General features: G+C 37.4%; 1 protein-coding gene across 2 annotated transcripts in view; it reads right to left on the bottom strand.

Annotated features, from left to right (window-relative positions):
- BMP2K (BMP2 inducible kinase) overlaps nucleotides 1–20,269 on the bottom strand; it is a 144,550-nt gene that overhangs the window by 62,092 nt on the left and 62,189 nt on the right. For both annotated transcript variants that reach the window (XM_080676115.1, XM_080676116.1), the window contains exons 3-7: nucleotides 20,048–20,153; nucleotides 12,217–12,359; nucleotides 8,908–9,029; nucleotides 5,021–5,102; nucleotides 1,010–1,142 (exon numbers count right to left, since the gene is read on the bottom strand). In XM_080676115.1, the coding sequence (XP_080532241.1) occupies nucleotides 1,010–1,142; nucleotides 5,021–5,102; nucleotides 8,908–9,029; nucleotides 12,217–12,359; nucleotides 20,048–20,153 (586 nt within the window). The remainder of the gene's footprint in view (nucleotides 1–1,009; nucleotides 1,143–5,020; nucleotides 5,103–8,907; nucleotides 9,030–12,216; nucleotides 12,360–20,047; nucleotides 20,154–20,269) is intronic.

Here is a 20,269-nt window from a genome sequence, read left to right on the forward strand (position 1 = left end):
TTTTCTCATTCCTGAGATTTAATGCCTCACTTTTAGATTACCCATTCCAGTGTTATAAGTAAATTCACACCTGTTTTCTTCAAATACATTTTTTACATTTGTCTTTAACTTATCTGAAATTTTAGCATAAAGTTTAAGGCAGAAATTCAGTCTGATTTTTTAATCTACAAATTGCTATTAACTCTATATTTCCATCTATTTTCCCCACTAAGTTGAATTGCCATTTTTATCATTCAAAGTATCAAATATGTTTAGATTGACCCTCTTTTCTATTACATTGCTCTGTGTGGTTAGAGGCTATGACAGGGAATATTTAACAGTCAGAAAACAGAGTAGAAATGCTAGACACACTTTAATTCAAACAGTGTTGGGAGGTACTATTTAAATACTGCAGCTTCCTGATGGTCCTGTCCCTCCCCAAATTATCATTTTTTCAGAAATTTTACCAAGTACATATGAAAGAAATTAAATTAGAGTACCTATCAAAAAGGAAGAAAAAAAGTCTGAGCAGGCTAGAAGGAAAAGTGAAGTATTCTTTTGAATTCAAAGGCCCATGGGACTAAACTTCTGATGCACTTAGGTTGCTTCTGATAACCATTTTATAATCATAAAGAACAGATGTTAACAAGGGTGGCCAAGTAAGCTACATCTAAGATTAGCAATACTTTGATCCAAAAAAAGCAACAGATCTGGATATTTGGATTTCAAAAGAACAAAGACCAAATAATTAAATGTTATGCTTAAGTTTTTCCAGAAATTCCAGTTTCCTTAATTACATAATCTCTGTGTTCTACAAAAGCTTATCTAGGGGCTTAATGTACTAGCTAGTAATGAGGCTGCTTTCGTTCCATAAAAGTCTATAAACATTGTTTTTAATGTTTTTCTTTACTATAGCATCATAAAATTATAATAAATGAAATTAAAAGTCTAGATTTAGGCTAAGGGATGTAATAGCAGGTCCTATGTACAGTATCTCATAATTGTCTCATAAATTTTTCCAAATACTTACTTATTAAGCAATGGATGTTATGGGAGTAACGTGAATTGTCTGGGATGGTGAAGCTGCCATCACAGATAGCAACCTGACTCTCACCAAAAGGAAGAGTGAAGAAACAAAGTTTATACAATAAACATCCCAGTGCCTGTAAAATAAAGAAGCATGAATATCATCAGAACTCAAACAACTTAACCCCAAGACATAAAAATAGCACTAAACCAAAAACTAAATTTGTTATTTTAAAAAAGACTAATGTTTCTTTACTGAATCAATCTTTTCACAAATTTTAAACTAATTAATGAGCTTGTTTGTTGAAAAGACATTTAACTATGTCATTTCCATGTTTTTCTATCATATCTGTGGATAGCTGGCTAAATTAATGCTATCATAGAACTCTAAATCATGAATAATATAACTAAAGTTAGAAGTGGTTGGTCCCTTTGAGGAAAAAAATTATACTTTTATTTCTTTCACAAGGAAAGTATATATTTAATACATAACTAGCATATAACCAACTAAGTAAGCACAATTAACCTTCTAGCAGCATTTTTTAAAAATTCACTATAAAACATGTTTTAAAATCCTGGGATTCCAAATGAGTTAGCCAGCACAGTTAAATTTATTAAACACTAAGCATGTTTCATTATTTTCTACTATAAAAATTAGACTCTATTTTTCTGCATAACCCTATGATCTTTATTCTATAATTTACTAATCATATTTGTACCAGGATAATCTATATTAAAATTCAAAAAGGCAGGGCTCTGTCTGCTTCACAGACATCACAGCACCAATAAATCTACTTGCTGACAACAAAAACAAAATACCCTAAAAACAAAATTGTAGCTATGCTGCTAACAGCTCAAACCAGAGAACCAGTAATGAAATGTAATTTTCAGGTCAAGAAATCATTATGTTGTCACAAGATGTGTAATCTACAAGCCTTAACTGTGTAAGGGGTATTTCTAATTCTAAACAGATTGTACAAACTTATCCAATAGTTAGTACACAATTTTATCAACAATACTAAAATTTGTCCTTACCATCTAAAAATCAGCAAATCAGTTTTGCTTTGTTGAATTTTCTCCACATACCAACTTAGTAAATGCAACTAAAAAATACTCTAAGCTTTATAACTATTATGAAGATCACAATACACAGAAACACCTGTGTTAAATAATTTACTAACCATTACTTTCAACATTTTAACAATGTTCTAAGGAAAAAAATTAAAGGCTCTAGAAATTTCACTATATCCATTCAAAGACATTACAGGGTTATTTATTATATGATTAACAAAACTGTGAAGATTCTGCCCAGCCAGTGCGGATCAGTGGTTGAGCATCGACCCAGGAACCAAGAGGTCATGGTTAGATTCCTGGTCAGGGCACATGTCCGGGGTTTCGTGCTCGATCCCCATTGGGTGGTGTGCAGGAAGCAGCCAAATGATGATATTACTCTCACATTGATGTTTCTATCTCTCTATCCCTCCCCCTCCTCACTCTCAAAAAAATCAGTAAAAACATTTTTTTAAACTATGAAGATTCTGAATAGAAAAATCCAGTAAAATGTGGCTTTAAAAAATGTATGATGCTTTGTTTTATAAGTAAGATATCTTCAGCATGTATGCAGTAAATTGAGGATAAGGTTCCCTTAACAATAATAAAAAAATATTATTAATGGTGTGATATCTGCATTAAATTACACTTTCTCCTACCCAGATGACAGTCTAGTCATTTTAGCCAGTTTTATCTCATCAATCAGACCTTTAGTAATGTGTCATGTGTTACAGTAAATGTATGGGAGAACCCAGTTAACAGTTTTAGACAGCAATGTCAGTATACTTAAAAACATAAATCTAAAATACTCTGCTTCATGTTGTTTGAACACAATGAGGTGTCCTAGTTTTTTCACACCAAAGGCATTTCCCTCTTTATCCATTTTATATTATGAGACTTGTTCAAAAAACAAGAGAGAACAAATGACCTAATTTTGAAAGCTATCACCATCCTCCATTTTCCTCATCAAAAAAGGCAACATGAAGCATCTCCCACCTAAAATGTGGTAGCTTACTTATGTTTCACCTGAGCTAAGACAAGCATAAAAAAACACCATGCAAATTCAAGTTCTATCTCTGTCAAGCATATAAACATAGCTTCTGTTTCCTGATTATTTTTCATGCTTCTTTTTTTTTTTATCTTTGAGTATCTATAACCCCATAGTTATACCCAGTTAGCTGTTGTAGAAATTCTACTCCATATACTAATCTATAAATAGCATAAATTTTAAACTTATCACTGACAACTTAGTATGTTGCTTGGCATGCACACCAAGTCTGGTGAAAAATAAACAACAAAAAAAGATTCCCTCTCCTTTTCGTTAAGATACTGGGTAACCCTTGATGATTGCAAAACAGTATTGAGCTATGATGTCTGTTGTTTCTTCTGCTGTTGAAATAGATTTTTAGGTAATACAGATTTCAACAGCCAGTCACAAAATTAGGTCAGTAAATGCTTCCACAGTCACCTCTTCTAATACTTTCATTTTATCAATTCAGATCCAATTGAATTTGCTTTCTACATTGTACTACAAGCCATTTAATGAGTCAAATGTTAATGCTGAGAAAAGCAAATTAAATTTGAGTTATATAAGCTGGTGATCTAAAAGCAGTATCAAATTAAACCAAACTTATTCATGGTGTGATTCAATTATGTGTATGGTTAAAAATGCAACTACCACAAGATTTAAGGAACACCATTTGGTGAAAAAAGTATATATTATGTGGACAGATAAAAAGATATCAAAGCTATTCTTTTTTTATTACCTTGCAGGAATATTTGGGTATCCCAACCCCAAGAGGAAGAGTCCAGGAGAAGAGAACCAAGGAGATATTCATTTTATTTCACACATTACTTTCAACTACTTTCTGAACATTATGTTTTAAAAACAAAATAAACATGACTTTTCTAGTAAACTCTAGAACTATTTCCAAAGGATTTTTTCCCCTCCATCCCTAACACGGTCACTAATGGTAGATATAGCTAAATACTAGTTGAAGTTAAATAAATTCACATTTAAAGTACCTCCCTGCTAGTTTATTAAATATTACTAAAATATAGTTTGCTTATGAAATAAGTTCTAAAGAGGTACTGACATCTATATATATAAAAGGCTAATATGCTCTAAGTGTCTGACCGTTCGCTATGATGCGCACTGATCACCAGGGGGCAGACGCTCAATGCACAGGCATGGAAACATGGAACAGACTGATGAATCTCAGAGGGAAGGGGGAAGGGGGAGGGCGGGAAGAGATTAACCAAAGATCTTATATGCATACTAGAAGCCCGGTGCATGGATTCGTGCACTTGTGGGGATCCCTCGGCCTGGCCTGCGCCCTTTCACAATCCGGGACCCCTCGGGGGATGTCGGACTGCTGGTTTCAGCCCAATCCCCCACAGGCAAGGCCGGGGGACCCCACTGGTGCACGAATCCATGCATTAGGCCTCTAGTCCTATCATAAAGTTCAACTTTATAGAAACACAATCTATCTTAATAATTCAATCCACATATATATGATATGCTAAATAATAAAAAACTTTATATTTTAGTCAATGACATGTTTATAATTAGAAAAAAAGTTTTATGCATGTTAATTTCCTAAAATATTCTAGGAATCAGGGTAATTACTCAAGAGTAATGTCTAGCTTTTCCATAAAGTGATCAACCAAAATTCCACTCAATCAAAAAAATGTTAACACTCATATAATCTAAACACACAAAAAAATATCATGGTAAAAAGTTACATTATATGGAAGCCAGTTATTTGTTTTTTTATACCTAAGCTTTCCTTCTCAGGATTAAAAGATAAAATGTTCTATTTTCATCTCCTGAATAAGAATCTCTACTATACAACACTTTTCTGCTTATTAGGAAATACCTTTTGGGGAAAAGGGGGCAAATAATCAATTGAACTCAAATTTTTAAAATTTGGTTAGAGAAAACATCAACCTTTCTTGGCCTTACCCAGATATCAGCCTTGGTGGTGATGGGTTTCCCTCCATAAAGGTTGATCATTTCAGGGGCTCTGTATGACAGAGTTGTATACCTGGCAGTAAATAAGTAAAATGGAGTGGAGATATAAAAATAAAATAAAAAGACAGATACTACATTGTTTCTACATAAAATACTGCAAAAAAATTTCTCTGCTCAATAACATTAGATAAAAATAATACTACTTTTAAAAGGCATTAAAAAGTCTATCAAGGATTAAACAATTCAAAACATGTACATATATACATTTTTATTCAACAAGTACAATAGCATCTATACTAATAAAAGGGTAATATGCTAATTAGACCGGGTCGACTGGCCATCTTCCGGACGTTCAACTTCCTTCCGGACAAAGCCATGGTGGTGGGGGCTGAGGCATAGGCCGTTAGGGGCGATCAGGCCAGCAGGGGAGAGCAGTTAGGGGTGAGATCAGGCCAGCAGGGGAGGGCAGTTGGAGGCAACCAGGCCTGCAGGGGAGGGCAGTTGGGGGCGAGATCAGGCCAACAGGCGAGGGCTGTAGGGGGCAAGATCAGGCTGGCAGGGGAGGGCAGTTGGGGGCGAGATCAGGTTGCAAGGGAGGGCCGTTAGGGGTGATCAGGCAGGCAGGAGGCAGTTGGGGGTGAGATCAGGCTGGCAGGAGAGGGCAGTTGAAGGTGAGATCAGGCTGGCAGGGGAGGGCAGTTGGGGGCAACCAGGCCAGCAGGGGAGGGCACTTGGGGGTGAGATCAGGCTGGCAGAGGAGGGCTGTTGGGGGTGAGATCAGGCAGGCAGGGGAGGGCAGTTGGGGGCAAGCAGGCCGGCAGGGGAGGGCAGTTAGGGGCAATCAGGCAGGGAGGCAGAGGCAGTTAGGGGTGATCAGGCAAGCAGGCAGAGGCAGTTAGGGGCAATCAGGCAGGCAGGCAGAGGCAGTTAAAGGCTATCAGGCAGGCAGGCAGGTGAGCAGTTAGGAGCCAGCGGTCCCAGATTGCGAGAGGGATGTCCGACTGCCGGTTTAGGCCCGATCCCTGGGATCGGGCCTAAACCGGCAGTCGGACATCCCTCATGGGGTCCCCGATTGGAGAGGGTGCAAGCTGGGCTGAGGGAACCACCCCCCATGCACAAATTTAGTGCACCGGGCCACTAGTCTCTAATGATAAAAAACTTAGTTCTCTTTAATACAAAAATTTTAAATAAAGACAATGTATTGGAAATGTAGTTTTTCTTGAGTTCCTTATTTGAAATAATATAACTCTTAAAATATACTTATCAAAATATTTTAATCAATCCTATATAATAAAGAGGTATTATGCAAATTGACTGTCACACCCTCTCACAAGATGGCCGTCCCTATGTGGTCACAAGATAGCCACCACAAGATGGCAGGCAGTTGTGGGCAATCAGGCCAGCAGGGGAGGGCAGTTGGGGGCGACCAGGCCTGCAGGGAAAGACAGTTGGGGGTGACTAGGCATGCAGGGGAGGGTAGTTGGGGGCAACCAGGCCTGCAGGGGAGGGCAGTTGGGGGCGACCAGGCCAGCAGGGGAGGGCAGTTGGGGATGACCAGGCCTGCAGGGGAGGAAAGGCAGTTGGGGGGAACCAGGCCTGCAGGGGAGGCCAGTTAGGGATGACCAGGCTGGCAGGGAAGGGCCTTTAGGGGTGACCAGGCTGGCAGGGGAGGGCAGTTTGGGCAACCAGGCCTGCAGGGTAGGGTAGTTGGGGGGACCAGGCCTGCAGGGGAGGGCAGTTTGGGGGGACCAGGCCTGCAGGGGAAGGCAGTTGGGGCGACCAGGCCTGCAGGGGAGGGCAGTTGGGGGGGGGGGGGGGACCAGGCCTGCAGAGGAGGGCAGTTAGGGGCGACCAAGCCAACAGGGAAGGGCAGTTAGGGGTGACCGGGCCAGCAGGGGAGGGCAGTTGGGGGCGACCAGGCCAGCAGGGGAGGGCAGTTGGAGGCAATCAGGCCGGCAGGAGAGCAGTTATGCATCGATCAGGCTGGCAGGGGAGTGATTAGGGTGTGATCAGGTTGGCAGGCAGAAGCAGTTAGGGGTAATCAGGAAGGCAGGCAGGCGAGCAGTTGGGAGCCAGCAGTCCCAGATTGTGAGAGGGATCCCAGATTGGAGAGGCTGGGCTGAGGGACACGCCCCACCCCAGTGCATGAATTTAGTGCACTGGGCCTCTAGTTTAAAAATAAACTTCTTTCAAAATATTAGTTTATATGTTCACTAAGGAGTTTGTTTTCATGGACTCTAACATACTTCCTTGCACATGGCAGTAGATCTCCTTTAGGTTTGTTTTTATAATTGTTGTTTTAAAAAATCTAGGTGCCATAATTTTAACTACACTAAGTACAATTCTAATACTGCCATCATAAGCTATTTGGAATTATAAGACACTGTGAATATTAACCAATATAAAAACCCCAAATACATTATGAACAGAATATTTTAATGAAGTAGTGCTTGATTTCATGGCAGAAATTACCAAAATATAGAAGAACTTCCTGTATCATGGCATAACTTAAAATTCATTTTGACTGTTTATAGTTTTTTATTTTACATCAAGTGTTCTTAAAAGTGAGCATTCTACCATCTTACTGATTTCAGTGACCCTGACTGGTGGGACATTCTGAATGATAGAGAAGCAACCCAAGAAACCAGAATATGAAATCCATGCAGGCAGGACTTTTGTTCACTGCTAGCCTGCAGCACTCCCTTACTACTATCCTTCAGTGTCCACTAATTGCAGGCCCTAAATAAATACCTCTTAATTAAGTAAATGGTTGGGCCATTAACTCCTCAACTGAGCCACAAAGCACACCCTCATAAGTTTACATTCATCATTATTGCAAAATTCTATTAAACCTTAACTATACTTCGGATCTCAACAACAAAAACCTAGCAAGTTAGAGGTACTTGAGCAGAATCAAAGCAGCCATTATATATCACAATCCAATTATTTTTTAAAATTGCATTCCCAGTAAGTCAATTCAATAATTTATTCTTGAATTCTTCAGGACATTTACATGTTTACTAAGGAGTTTGTTTTTATGGAATCTAACATAATCACCATAAGCTAAGTTCTCTGGATAGAAATATGTAGTCTTGAAATCCATAGTGCTATACAACTAAGCCAGGGTAATATCAGCTCTACTTGAGCTATTTCGAAATATAAGTTACAGTTCAAATAACAGCTCCTAGACAGTTTAAAACAACTGAGAATGTGTGAAGAAATGGACAACTCAGAAAACGCAACTACTTATAAAGTTGTATTCTGACAGATCTTTCTGCACTCTGTATCATTTCATTAAGGTAATCTAAGGTTTACAAACAGTTCCATTTTCTAAAACAGAAAAGTCTTAACAAGTAACCTAGCAACCATGGAAAGTACAAGAATAAGGAAAAATAAAGCAGATATGACTAATTTTTTTATGAGAGCTTTCCAGTACACTATTACTAAGTAACACATTTTCAACATAGTTTTCAATGCATACAGAAGTCAACTTGTTAATATTAAATATGAAGTAAAAATTTAAATGTTTTCAAATAATTTAATTTTTCCTAACAAAAACAGTACTACTAAAAATAAAGATGCTTAACTGAATTCAACAATCAGTGAAAACTCCCTTTAATGGTTCCACTAATTACTACAGCTTATTTAACAACTTTCTTAATAAATGTGTTTAAAACGTAGATGAAAAACTTGTATCCATGGTAAAATGTATTTCCTATTGAGCTAGATCAGACATAAATTAATCAATGTCTATGGTATAAAAGTATTTTGAAGAAATCTATGAATGGAATACCTAAAATATATATTAGCAGAGCTGATCACAGACCCAAGTTAACTAAAATTCCCTTAAGACAAATGCAATAAAGATAAACACTTACTTTTTAATTTCTTCTTCTACTATAGTCACTCCATCTTTTTGAGGATTAAGAAATTTATTAGTGGCACTGCCAAAGTCACAAAGTACATAGTTTCCACCATCATTCAACAAAATATTTTCTACCTTAAGAGAAAAAATCAATAATTAGTACTATTTTCAAAATGAAGATTATCTTTTTACAACCATGACCTTACACAATAAACATTGACGGGTTTGTGATATATACATATACATATACATATACATATACATATACACATACACATACATATACAATCATATACTGTATATACAGTATATACTATATATATGATACCTCAAGTTATGAGGAAGGACAAATGAATCAGACAAAAAATATACTCTACTATGTCTACTGCTTCTCTTACTAAAAACAGAGAAGTGCTTCTCCCATCCCAGGATGATTTTTGCAGGGGACAAGAAACCCCAAATAAATGCTCTCTAAAAGTGCTTCAAGTGAAAGAGAGGAACTTGTAGCAGTCAGAGTCTATTTCTCTCCATTTCTGACACTTTACCTTATCTATAGACAAGCAATAACAAAAAACATTAAAATTCTAACTCTGACTTTTAATACCATCCTATCTAAGAAAAGAGTAATATGAAAATTGACCATCACTCCAACACACAAGATGGCTGCCCCCATGTGGTCAAAAATCCTGCCCCCATGTGGACACAAGATGGCCACCACAAGATGGCCAGCAGGGGAGGGCAGTTAAGAGGGACCAGGCCTGCAAGGGAGGGCAGTTGGGGGCGATCAAGCCTGCAGGGGAGGGCAGTTAGGGGTGACCAGGCTGGCAGTGGAGCAGTTAGGCATCAATCAGGCTGGCAGGGGAGTGGTTAGGGGGTGATCAGGCTGGCAGGCAGAAGCGGTTAGGGGCAATCAGGAAGGCAGGCAGGCAAGCAGTTGGGAGCCAGCAGTCCTGGATTGTGAGAGGGATGTCCGACTGCCCGTTTAGGCCCAATCCTGGTAGGATCGGGCCTAAACGGGCAGTCGGACATCTCTCAAGGGGTCCCAGATTGTGGAGGGTGCAGGCTGGGCTGAGGGACACACACCCCCCGTGCATGAATTTCATGCACTGGGCCTCTAGTTTTTATATAAAATACTACACTGAACCCTGGCCAGTTTTGCTCAGTGGTTAGAGTGCCAGCCCACGTACTGAAGGATCTCGGGTTCGAGTCCCAGTCAAGGGCACGTACCTCGGTTGTAGGTTTGTTTTCCACCCCTCGTCGGGCGTATGCAGGAAGCAACAAATCAATGTGTCTCTCTCACATCCCTGTTTCTTCTCTTCTTCTCTCTTCTCTCTTCTCTCTTTTCTCTCTCTCTCCCTCCCCCTCCCTCTCTCTCTCTCTCCCCCCCTCCTCCCTCCCTTCCACTCTAAAAAAATCAATGGAAAGAATATCCTCAGGTGAAGATTTAAAAAAAAAAAATACTACACTGAAACACAAGACTTGACTTTATACCTTAACTTGGGAGATTAGAGTTGTAATAATTTAAATAAACAAATTACATGCACAGTTTCTAGAACAGGAGAGTTTGGATTCACAGCCCAACTTTGCTCCTCACTAGCATGCATACCCTTGGACAATTTGCTTTACCACTCTGTGCATTAGTTTCCATATCTATAAAATGGGGGAGATAATATCTATTATTATAAAAAGGAAATTAATTAAAACGTGAAGAGTGCTTAGAACAGTGGCTGGAATACTCAACCACTGTAAGGTAAGTACTCAACAAGTGATGCCATTTTATTACATTTTTCCACAATATTTTTTATTTTTTTAATATGTATTTTTATTGATTTCAGAGAGAAAGGGAGAGGGAGAAAGAGAAACATCAATGATGAGAGAGAATCATTGATCAGCTGCTTCCTGTACGCCACCCACTGGGGATTGAGCCCACAACCCAGGCATGTGCCCTTGACCGGAATTGAACCCGGGACCCTTGAGTCCATAGCCTGACGCTCCATCCACGAAGCCAAACCAGCTAGGGCTATATATATATATTTTATTTTTATGACATAGTCTTGGAGAGCAATTCAATTTCTCTCAATCCTACCAAAATACATTACTGTTTCCTTATAGTTTTTCTTCTAGATTTCATTTTAGTCTACTTTTTAATTTTGCACACAATAAATATTTGTATAAGAAATCTACTTAAAATCTTAAAATACATGTTTGCTTAAATTTACAAATGTAAAAAGAACTAAACATATGAAATATGGTCTATACTAAATTGTGCAGTAAGACAATTCCAGTTTTAAATCAGTAAGACTCAGATACAATATTTACATGAAAAAACTTAATAACTTTTAGTAATTTTAAATAATCTAAAAAAAATCATACAATTGATTAGGGAAATGTAAAAGTTGTATAACTTGCTGGTTACCCAAATTAAGGGACACAGTCATGCGTTTCAACCTTGACTTAACTTGTATCCTTTTACCATAGGGTTCCCTGGATGATGTTTTCGTGGTTACTACCTATATTCTAAGTAACATCTTCTATTCTCTTGCATCTTAAGAGTATCTTATTATCACCTTTCATAAATTTTGTATAGTAAGTCAGAATTAAGATTCACTCATTCGTTCATTAAATATTAATTATTGAGAGCACACTATGTACTAGGCACTGTTAAGCTTGGATACATTAATACAAAAGAGAAAAACCCTTGTCCGCCTGGAGCTTATATTTTAGTGGGAGAAGACAGAAAATAAACAACAGCATAATACATAAGCAAATTATATAGTATCTTAGAAGGTGAGAAGTGATAATAAAAAGGAGAGCAGGTAGAAAGCGGGAATGTTAGGTTGTAACTGTAACTAATGCAGTATAAGACAGAACTCAGGGAGAAGGTGAACCTGAGCAAACTTTAAGAGTGAAAGGTTAGCCATGGGATATCTGCGCATAAAGAATTTCAGGAAGAGGAATTTTTGAATTTTAATGTTTGTGGGTATCAAAGAAGACACCTATAGTTTTACAAGGTACGTGCACTGGCATCTCTAGTAGTATGATACCAGAAATGTTCGATCCATTTTGGGGATTTTTTCCAATGTAATAAGGGTATCAGATATAAGAGGTCTGAGTGCACAAAAAGGTTAAAATATAGTATGACTTTAAAGATAATCACCACCCAATCTACAGCCAGTCTTTAGACGACCTCAGGAAATGCAGCAGGGGACAGAGGCCAAGCTCAGTGCTGGTAAGAAAAACTGGTTTAGATGAAAATAGCCCAAGAACATTTTAACTTGAAAGTTAAAAATGCATCATTACATGAGAATTCTAAATTTTGTACCTTCAGATCCCGGTGAATTATTGGAGTCTTACACTGATGCAACCTCGCAACAGCTTCACAGGTATCACAGAATATCTGTAACACTTCTGGTTCCGTAAAACCTGTCTGCAGCTTCTTATTCATCTGATTCACTACCTGCCCAGCTAACCAAAAAAGTAATTTTGAGAGGACATATTTGTATACATGCAGTCTATCACAAAGAAATTAAGAAATGCATTTATGATCTCAGGTACTAGGGAATTGGCTTTTTCATAATTCTCCTGTAAGGATACTTATTACACCATTAAGTACTGATTCAGTGCAATACATTTTATCATATTTTACATCTCTAACATGAGAACACCTTACACAGATGATGTCCTGCTAATGCAATTGCCATGTTTTAACATTTTAACATATCTGAAATCAGGGTGTACCTTATAATTGACAGCATCATAAATTTTAAAAAAGTTTATTTCACACTATGCTAATTATTGGGTAAACAATGGTAAACAAAAATAAAGCTGCTATTATAATAGAATTTATAATCTAAAGGCAGAGGTAAACATTAAAAAGTCACATAAATAAACACATATTATAATTATGTACAATCCTATATAATAAAAGCCTAATATGCTAAGTGTCTGGTCATCCAGTCGTCAGTGCAGCCAATCAAAGCGAATATGCTAATGATACGCTAAGGCCCCTCAACAGCTCACTATGACATGCACTGCCACCAGGGGGCAGTCGACCAGTCAACCAGTCACTGTGACATGCACTGATCACCTTGGGACAGACGCTTCGACTAGTAGGTTAGCTTGCTGCTGGGGTCCGGCAGATCAGGATTGAGCGAGACGGGCCAGGCATGCCCGGGAGCCCTCCCGCAGTCCCTTCCTGGCTGGCCAACCTCCTGTGTCCCTCCCTGGCCCCAATCGTGCACCGGTGGGGACCCTCGGCCTGGCCTGCACCCTCTCACAATCTGGGACCCCTGGGGGATGTCAGAGAGCCAGTTTTGGCCCAATCCCACAGGCCAGGCCGAGGGACCCCAGTGGTGCACAAATTCATGCACCGGGCCTCTAGTAAGAATAATGAGAGAAACCTATGTTAAATTGGTGAAGGAGGATGAGGAAGAAAGACTGCCAGATAAGGCCAATCTAAGGAAGTGATATTTATGTTTAGAATGAAGGGTAGGTAGGAATTAACCAGGAGGGATCTGGAGCAAGAGCAGATTAGGGATAGCAAGTGGCAATTACAAAGGCCTCCAGTTTGGGAAAGAGCTTAATGACTTTAAGTAGCTTAAAGAAAGCCAATGTGGACATGTTCTAGAAAGCAGAGAAGAGGGTAAGGTGAGAAGAGACTGACAAGGCAGAAAGCAATCAGAAATACTTACATTTAATTTAAGAACCAAAGAAACTTCCTTATCTGACTTTTTAAAAGATTTCCTTGATTGAGGGATAAGGGACTCAGAAGAGTAGAAATGAATAAGAGGCTAATACTCTAAACTAGGTAAGGGATAATGGGCAGAGTAATTTGCTAAAATTAAATAGCCACACATAAGTCCTGAGAGAATTATTATATACTACAATATATCACAATAATTGCAGTCCAGTAATGACAATTCTTAATTATTAAGAAATTATCATTATATTTTAAGACCAAACATAAATATGTGATTCATTCAGAAGCCAGTATGATAAAAATCATGTTTGGGATTTTAAAAAAGCAAGTTTATGTTAATTTGAAACTTTCTTTTAACAAGCTTGAATAAATGAATCCTCGCTACTTTGAAATCTTTAAGAAGGTGCATATACAGCTCTTCCTTTTATTATTACTGTCTCAACAGCATTTTCTTGGTTGTTTCTTTTCTTAGAATTTTAAAGCAAAAAGAACATGAACATTTACCTATCAACCTTCAACTTTCTGAAAACACAAGCCCTTCTCGCTGTAATTTGTTCAGGGTATCTAATAAGAGTGAGGCGCCTGACCAGGCAACAATTTCCTTCACCCTCTTGTCAGGCACCCTAACTCATTTTGACCCAAAATTAAGCAGGATAAAAAATGTTTTCTAGGTATTCATTCACATTCTTGAAATATCATTTCACTGCTAAAGAAATCAAATTCTTAAACTCATTTCACCTCTTCTAAAGGTTCAATGTTGTAATGAGTAGAATGAATTTTAAACAAATGTTAATCCTCTTTCTTCCACTGAGAGATATTTGAGCTAATAACCTTGAATGACAAAATTCAGGCCCCCCTCAAAAAAGCTAAAAGCTATATTTGAGCTGCATTTCAAATGTAGACACAAAAAACATTTTATTATTCAAAATCAAACTCTTCTGAAAATTATGTTAAAGTATGATTATTCTAATGAAAAGTAAGATTTAACTATATATACTGAAGGTCTTTTAAAACAAGATACATAGAGCTCTCAAATCTTTCCATGGTTTCTAAACAGGTATCATCTCCTAAGCAAAACCTTATATACTCTTGCCAATTTCAGCACTAAAATAAAAAAGTCAACATTTCCCTAACCTCTCAAAGTGGGCAGCCAACCCTTCCTATCTGATCATACAACAGAGTAAGGCAGAAGTGGCAGTGTGCCAGTCCCAAGCCTAGGCCGGCCTTAGGAGCCCTCACATCCTCTACCAGCCCTCTTATGTTTCTACCATCTCTATGGAAAAATATCCCCAGGATAGCTTGTTAGTGCCAGGAAGAAGCTGAGAAATATGTAAAACCAGTCCCAGCAAACCCACTGGCATATGAGCAAGCCCAGTCAAAATGAGTAGTGTCATCCCCCCAAGCTCAATCTAGAACAGCTGGCCCATTGATACACAAGCAATAACAAATAAATGTTGTTTTATGATATTGAATTTTGCAATGTTTTGTTATTAAGCAAAAGCTAACAGATTATTATCCATAGGAATTTCTGTAAAACATCCCCCCCTCAAAAAAAAATCTTTTCATAAAATAATAAAAATATATTAAAAATACCAACTCTGATTTCTCAAAGTTTGGTAACTAAAGCACATAAAACCTCTCTTTACTTAAGAACATTAGCAAATTAAGCAGTGTCATATCATGAACCTGCAAAGATCTAATACTGGACAAAAGATGATTGTAAACATTTGATACTTGAAACCATGGTCGGGTATGTAAGCTATTTAACATATTCTTCTACTTTCTATACAGTTTTCTCTCTACATAATGCAAAACACAATGTACCTGAACTATATATATAACGCTGACTCCCTCACTAAAGTACCTTCATTCTTAAACAATCTTATGTAAAACAATTAGCTTTTATGGAGGAAGTAAGGAGGTGAGCATTTTTGATCACCTATTCTCAATCCACTGGTAATTTCTCATTTATTCATCTGAGAAAAGGAACTGAGCATACTCTATTCAGATCCTATAACTTATCAGGTAAAATATTTAAAGAAAACTTGTAACATAATGGAGAGAGCATATTAACAAATAGAAAAAAAATTGCCAGGAACAAAAGAGAAATATTTTTAAAAGCTGTAATATCTGTAAAAAACAAAATATCTGCACCTAAAACAAAAGCAAGGTATATTTTAACAAAGAACAACAATATTGAGAGAACAAAAAAGAGTTCTTAGAAATTAAAAATAACATGGCAGAAATACAAAATTATATAGAGGAGCTCAAAGATAAATTGAAGGAATGCTCCCAACACAAGGAGAATAATAAGAAAGAGAAGAAAAATCAAAGAAAGAAAATCAGAGAACTGATCAATCTGTGGCAGGATAGTAAGAAGCTAGAAAAATTCCTGGACAAGTGGAATAGGGAAACTGAGACAAAAAAATTAAACAAGGCCAAACAGTTTGGGCAGCTTCCAGTCAGCTTATGAAACGCAAGACCTCATCCTCCCCAACCAAGGACACTTGAGAACAAATGGTTTATACAAAGAACCAATTAATGCCATTTGTGACAGCTAAACCCAAGGACAGATAAAGTCTGGGGCACAAACAACAAAACCCCAAAAGCATTTGGATGGTATCACTTGGGGGATATTAGGCAGGAAAGATAGTTGTTAGAACAGGGGGAGGAAAAAGGGAAAAGAAAAAGGGAAGTTTATCTCACCCAGTGAACAAAGAAGTCAGCAGTCTTGGGACTTGCCAAGATAAAAATCACCAGATGTTCTCACAAATTCTGGGAAAAGTTGCAACAAAGTAAAAGGAGGACTTTGAAATCTAGTCTATCCTGCAGGGAAACTTTGAAACCTATAGGGGGGGAAGTATAAAACCCTTCAATCCCCACAAGGCAGTGCACTTAGACTGGCTGAGTTGCCGACTTGTGCTTTATGCCAAATATATTCTTAATAAATTGGCTTGTTTTACTTCAACACTGCTGTCACTCGTCTGCTTTATCACAAGTATGACAAGAGCCAAGGAGGAGAGAGCCAAGCTCCCTTCAACTTGACCAGCTCTCCAGTAACAAATCTAGGAAGACTAATACCCCAAAAATTAAAAGTACAAAAAGGAGAGAACAGAGAAAATGAAAGAGAAAAAAACTGAGTGCCCAGCAAAAGAAAGCACCACCAAAATAACCCATAACCAAGGCACATATATCTTGAAATTTTAGAATGCTGAGGATAAAGACTTAAAAAGTGTCCAAGTAAAAAAATAGGTCACATTAAAAAATTGAGAAAGCATAATGCATCCAACTTCTCAATAATAACAGTAGGAAAAAAGTTGTATCTTTAAAATTATAGATCAAATTATACCTAAACTACAACCCTTTATCCAGCCAAATTAACAAATATGGATGTAGAATAAAAATACTTTTACATATGCAAGGTTTCAAAAATGTTTTCTTCCAATCCTGGTCAGGTAGCTCAGTTGGTTGGAGCGTTGTCCTGATTCGCCAAGGTTGAGTGTTCGATCCCTGGTCAGGTCACATACAAGAGTCAACCAATGAATGAATGAATAAGTAGAACAATATATGGATATTCATTTTCTTTCTCTCTCTCTCTCTCTCTCTCTCTCTCTCTCTCTCATCAATTTTAAAAAAATGTTTTCTTCCATAAATCCATTATCAGAAAACTAATGAAAATGTACTCTACCCAAGGCAGTAATAAAAATAAGTGGGGCCCTAGCTGGCATGGCTCAGTGGATAGAGCGTCGGCCTGCAGACTGAAGGATGACAGGTTCAATTCCGGTCAAGGGCACATGCCTGGGTTGCAGGCTCAATCCCCAGTAGGGGGCATGCAGGAGGCAGCCAATCAATGACTTACTCTCATCATTGATGTTTCTCTCTCTCTCTCTCTCTCTCTCTCTCTTTCTCTCTCTCTCTCTCCCTTCCTCTCTGAAATTAATAAAAATATATTTTTAAAAAATAAAAATAAGTGGGACACATGAGTAGCAGAGAGTCTAAAATAGGAGGAAGGCAAAGGGAATTCGAAGAATGACAGCTAAATGCTGTTCAAAATTAAACAGAACAAAGTCTCCCAAAAGGATGTTTCTAAGGAAAGAAAAGATGAAATAGATACAAATATTAAAATGTTTACGTGTAGTGCATAAAGATTTACACTTTCATTGGGAAATGTGGGACTAAAATACTAATATGTATAAAGAAAACACAGCAAATGAAAATTGGCATAATTATTAACTCCAGGAAAAATAATAAGAAGTATAAAAAAGAAAATGCAATTACAGGCTATTACATGTCACAATTTAATGGCAGACAAAAAATTTTAAACACTAATTATTAATTCAATCCAAAAGTTGAGACTATACTACACTGACAAGTAAAATTCTCATCTTTTCTTGAAGTTACTATCTAAAACATAAAAACAGAAAATCAGCACTAACAAACTTTCCAGAGCCCAGAATCACATACTTTGTACCCTGATTTTCTAAGTTCCTTCCTTCTCTTTCATACTCTAAGAATCTCACTAAAACTACCAACTCTTTTCTACAAAATGCATTATAGAAATACGGAAATAAACATGAGAAGAAACATCTCGAGTATTTTAAAGAGCATGTCTTGGAAGAGAGGGATGGGGCAGGAAGATATTGATTTAGCCGTAACTTAACAGATCTATATGACTTTTAAAAATATATACATGAATAACTTTGATCAAAATAAAAATGTCATGTAAAAAAAAAAAAAAGCTTGTTGATTCAAACCAGATTTTTTAAACTGTTAATTTTTAAAAAGCAAAAGACGGCCTTCCTCAAAACAATTTGTCCCCTAAATATTAGAAGTTCATTTGGTCCCCCTTTTAAAATGTCTTCTGGTGACAATTATTTAAATTCATCTAGGGTTATAATTATGCCCAATTCAATTATCTTTAAAAAGTTAGAGCCACTGGTCAACTATAATCCAGCTAAGAATTAGAACTGTAAATGCTAGATTTAGGAAAGTGAGATAGAGAAAATCAATATCTTCTCCTTAAAGAGATCAAAATGCTTTACAATAGAGAACATGAGATATGAATAAGAGAAAACAATTAGGAAAACATTTCTTATATTATAAATGAAAATAAGTTAAAAATACATCACAATAGATATTATAATATTAATTAATTTTATTTCCTTCTGTCCTCCCTCCTCAGGAGACCGAATGAGACCATTATTTTCTACATCACAACTACATCATCCTTCTCCTACAGCCTTAAGGAAATGATGAGTTTCTGGTATCATAATTAACAATCATAACTGTCTTAAGACAATCTATATAATAAAAGCCTAAGCGACCATTATGGTGGAACGACCAGAATGACCAGTCACTATGATGCGCACTGACCACCAGGAGGCAGATGCTCAATGCAGGAGCTGCCCCCTGGTGGTCAGTGCACTCCCACAGGGGGAGCGCTGCTCAGCCAAAAGCCGGGCTCATGGCTGGCAAGCGCAGTGGCGGTGACGGGAGCCTTTTCCCACCTCCTCGGCAGCGCTAAGTAGCAGCGAGCCAAGTGGTAAGGAGCAGTGAGCAGGCGGATGGTAAGGAGCGAGGGGTTCCAGACTGCAAGAGAGATGTCCGCCTACCAGTTTAGGCCTGCGGGGAGTGGGCCTACGCCGGCAAGCGGACATTCCCCGAGGGATCCCAGACTGCGAGAGGGTGCAGGCCGGGCTGAGGGACTCCCCCTCTGCCCGCCAGTGCATGAATTTCATGCACCGGGCCTCTAGTCTAAATATAAACCAGGACTCCCTAGAGCCAAAATTGTCAGATACAGTCTGATTTTTTTTTTTTAAGTTTGCAGGAAATAGATTAATTGCGCCTTCATGCATTAAAGTAAAAAAAAATTTCAAGTATTTTTTTAAAGTTATCTTATTATTCTTAAGGCATACTATACAAGTAACTTAATTATTATTTTTACATATCACATTTGGTCCAAAAAAAATGGTTTTCTACCTTCTAATATCTTACAAAAGAACCCAAAAATGCCAAATAATACAAGTTTATAAAAATTATAGATCAAAATATATCCTCTGAATTTATTACATTTAATATGTTGAAAGATAATATGGTAGAGTGCTGAAAGAAATCTTGTAACACAATGTAATATTGATACATTATGCTCTTCTTGGCTAGATTATAAAAGAATTGTATAGGAAGCATGAAGTGTAACTGCTCTTTACCTGCTTAGATTTCCTATTTTAAACCCAACAGCATTTTCTTTGTCCATTTATTTGCTCATATCATCACTGCAGCAACTATGACTTAGGTTTTAAATATTTTTAACAGTATTCCTTAGACAGATGATTAAAGCTGAGATTGCAGTAAGTGTCTGGAATAAAGTGAAAACTGTCCTGGGAGAGACCAAGACACCTACTAACCTATTTTAAGGCTTTTTTAAATTTTAAAACAAATGCAGAGAAACACTTACCTCGACAATATTCCATTAAGATAAGTACTTCCCATACATTATCGCTAATTGAATTAATGGCACAATCCAAATAACCCACAATATTTTTGTGACCAGATAGCTCTTTCTGTAAAAAAGAAACAAAATTTCAAGAATTGAAAATATACATTTTAAAGCTCTATCGTTACCAATGGTTTAAAGTCTTAATTAATGTACTTAGAGAATTTCATAAAGTAAGACAGG

The sequence above is a fragment of the Plecotus auritus genome (genome assembly GCF_963455305.1).
Source record: "Plecotus auritus genome assembly, chromosome: 1".
Lineage (NCBI taxonomy): Eukaryota > Metazoa > Chordata > Mammalia > Chiroptera > Vespertilionidae > Plecotus > Plecotus auritus.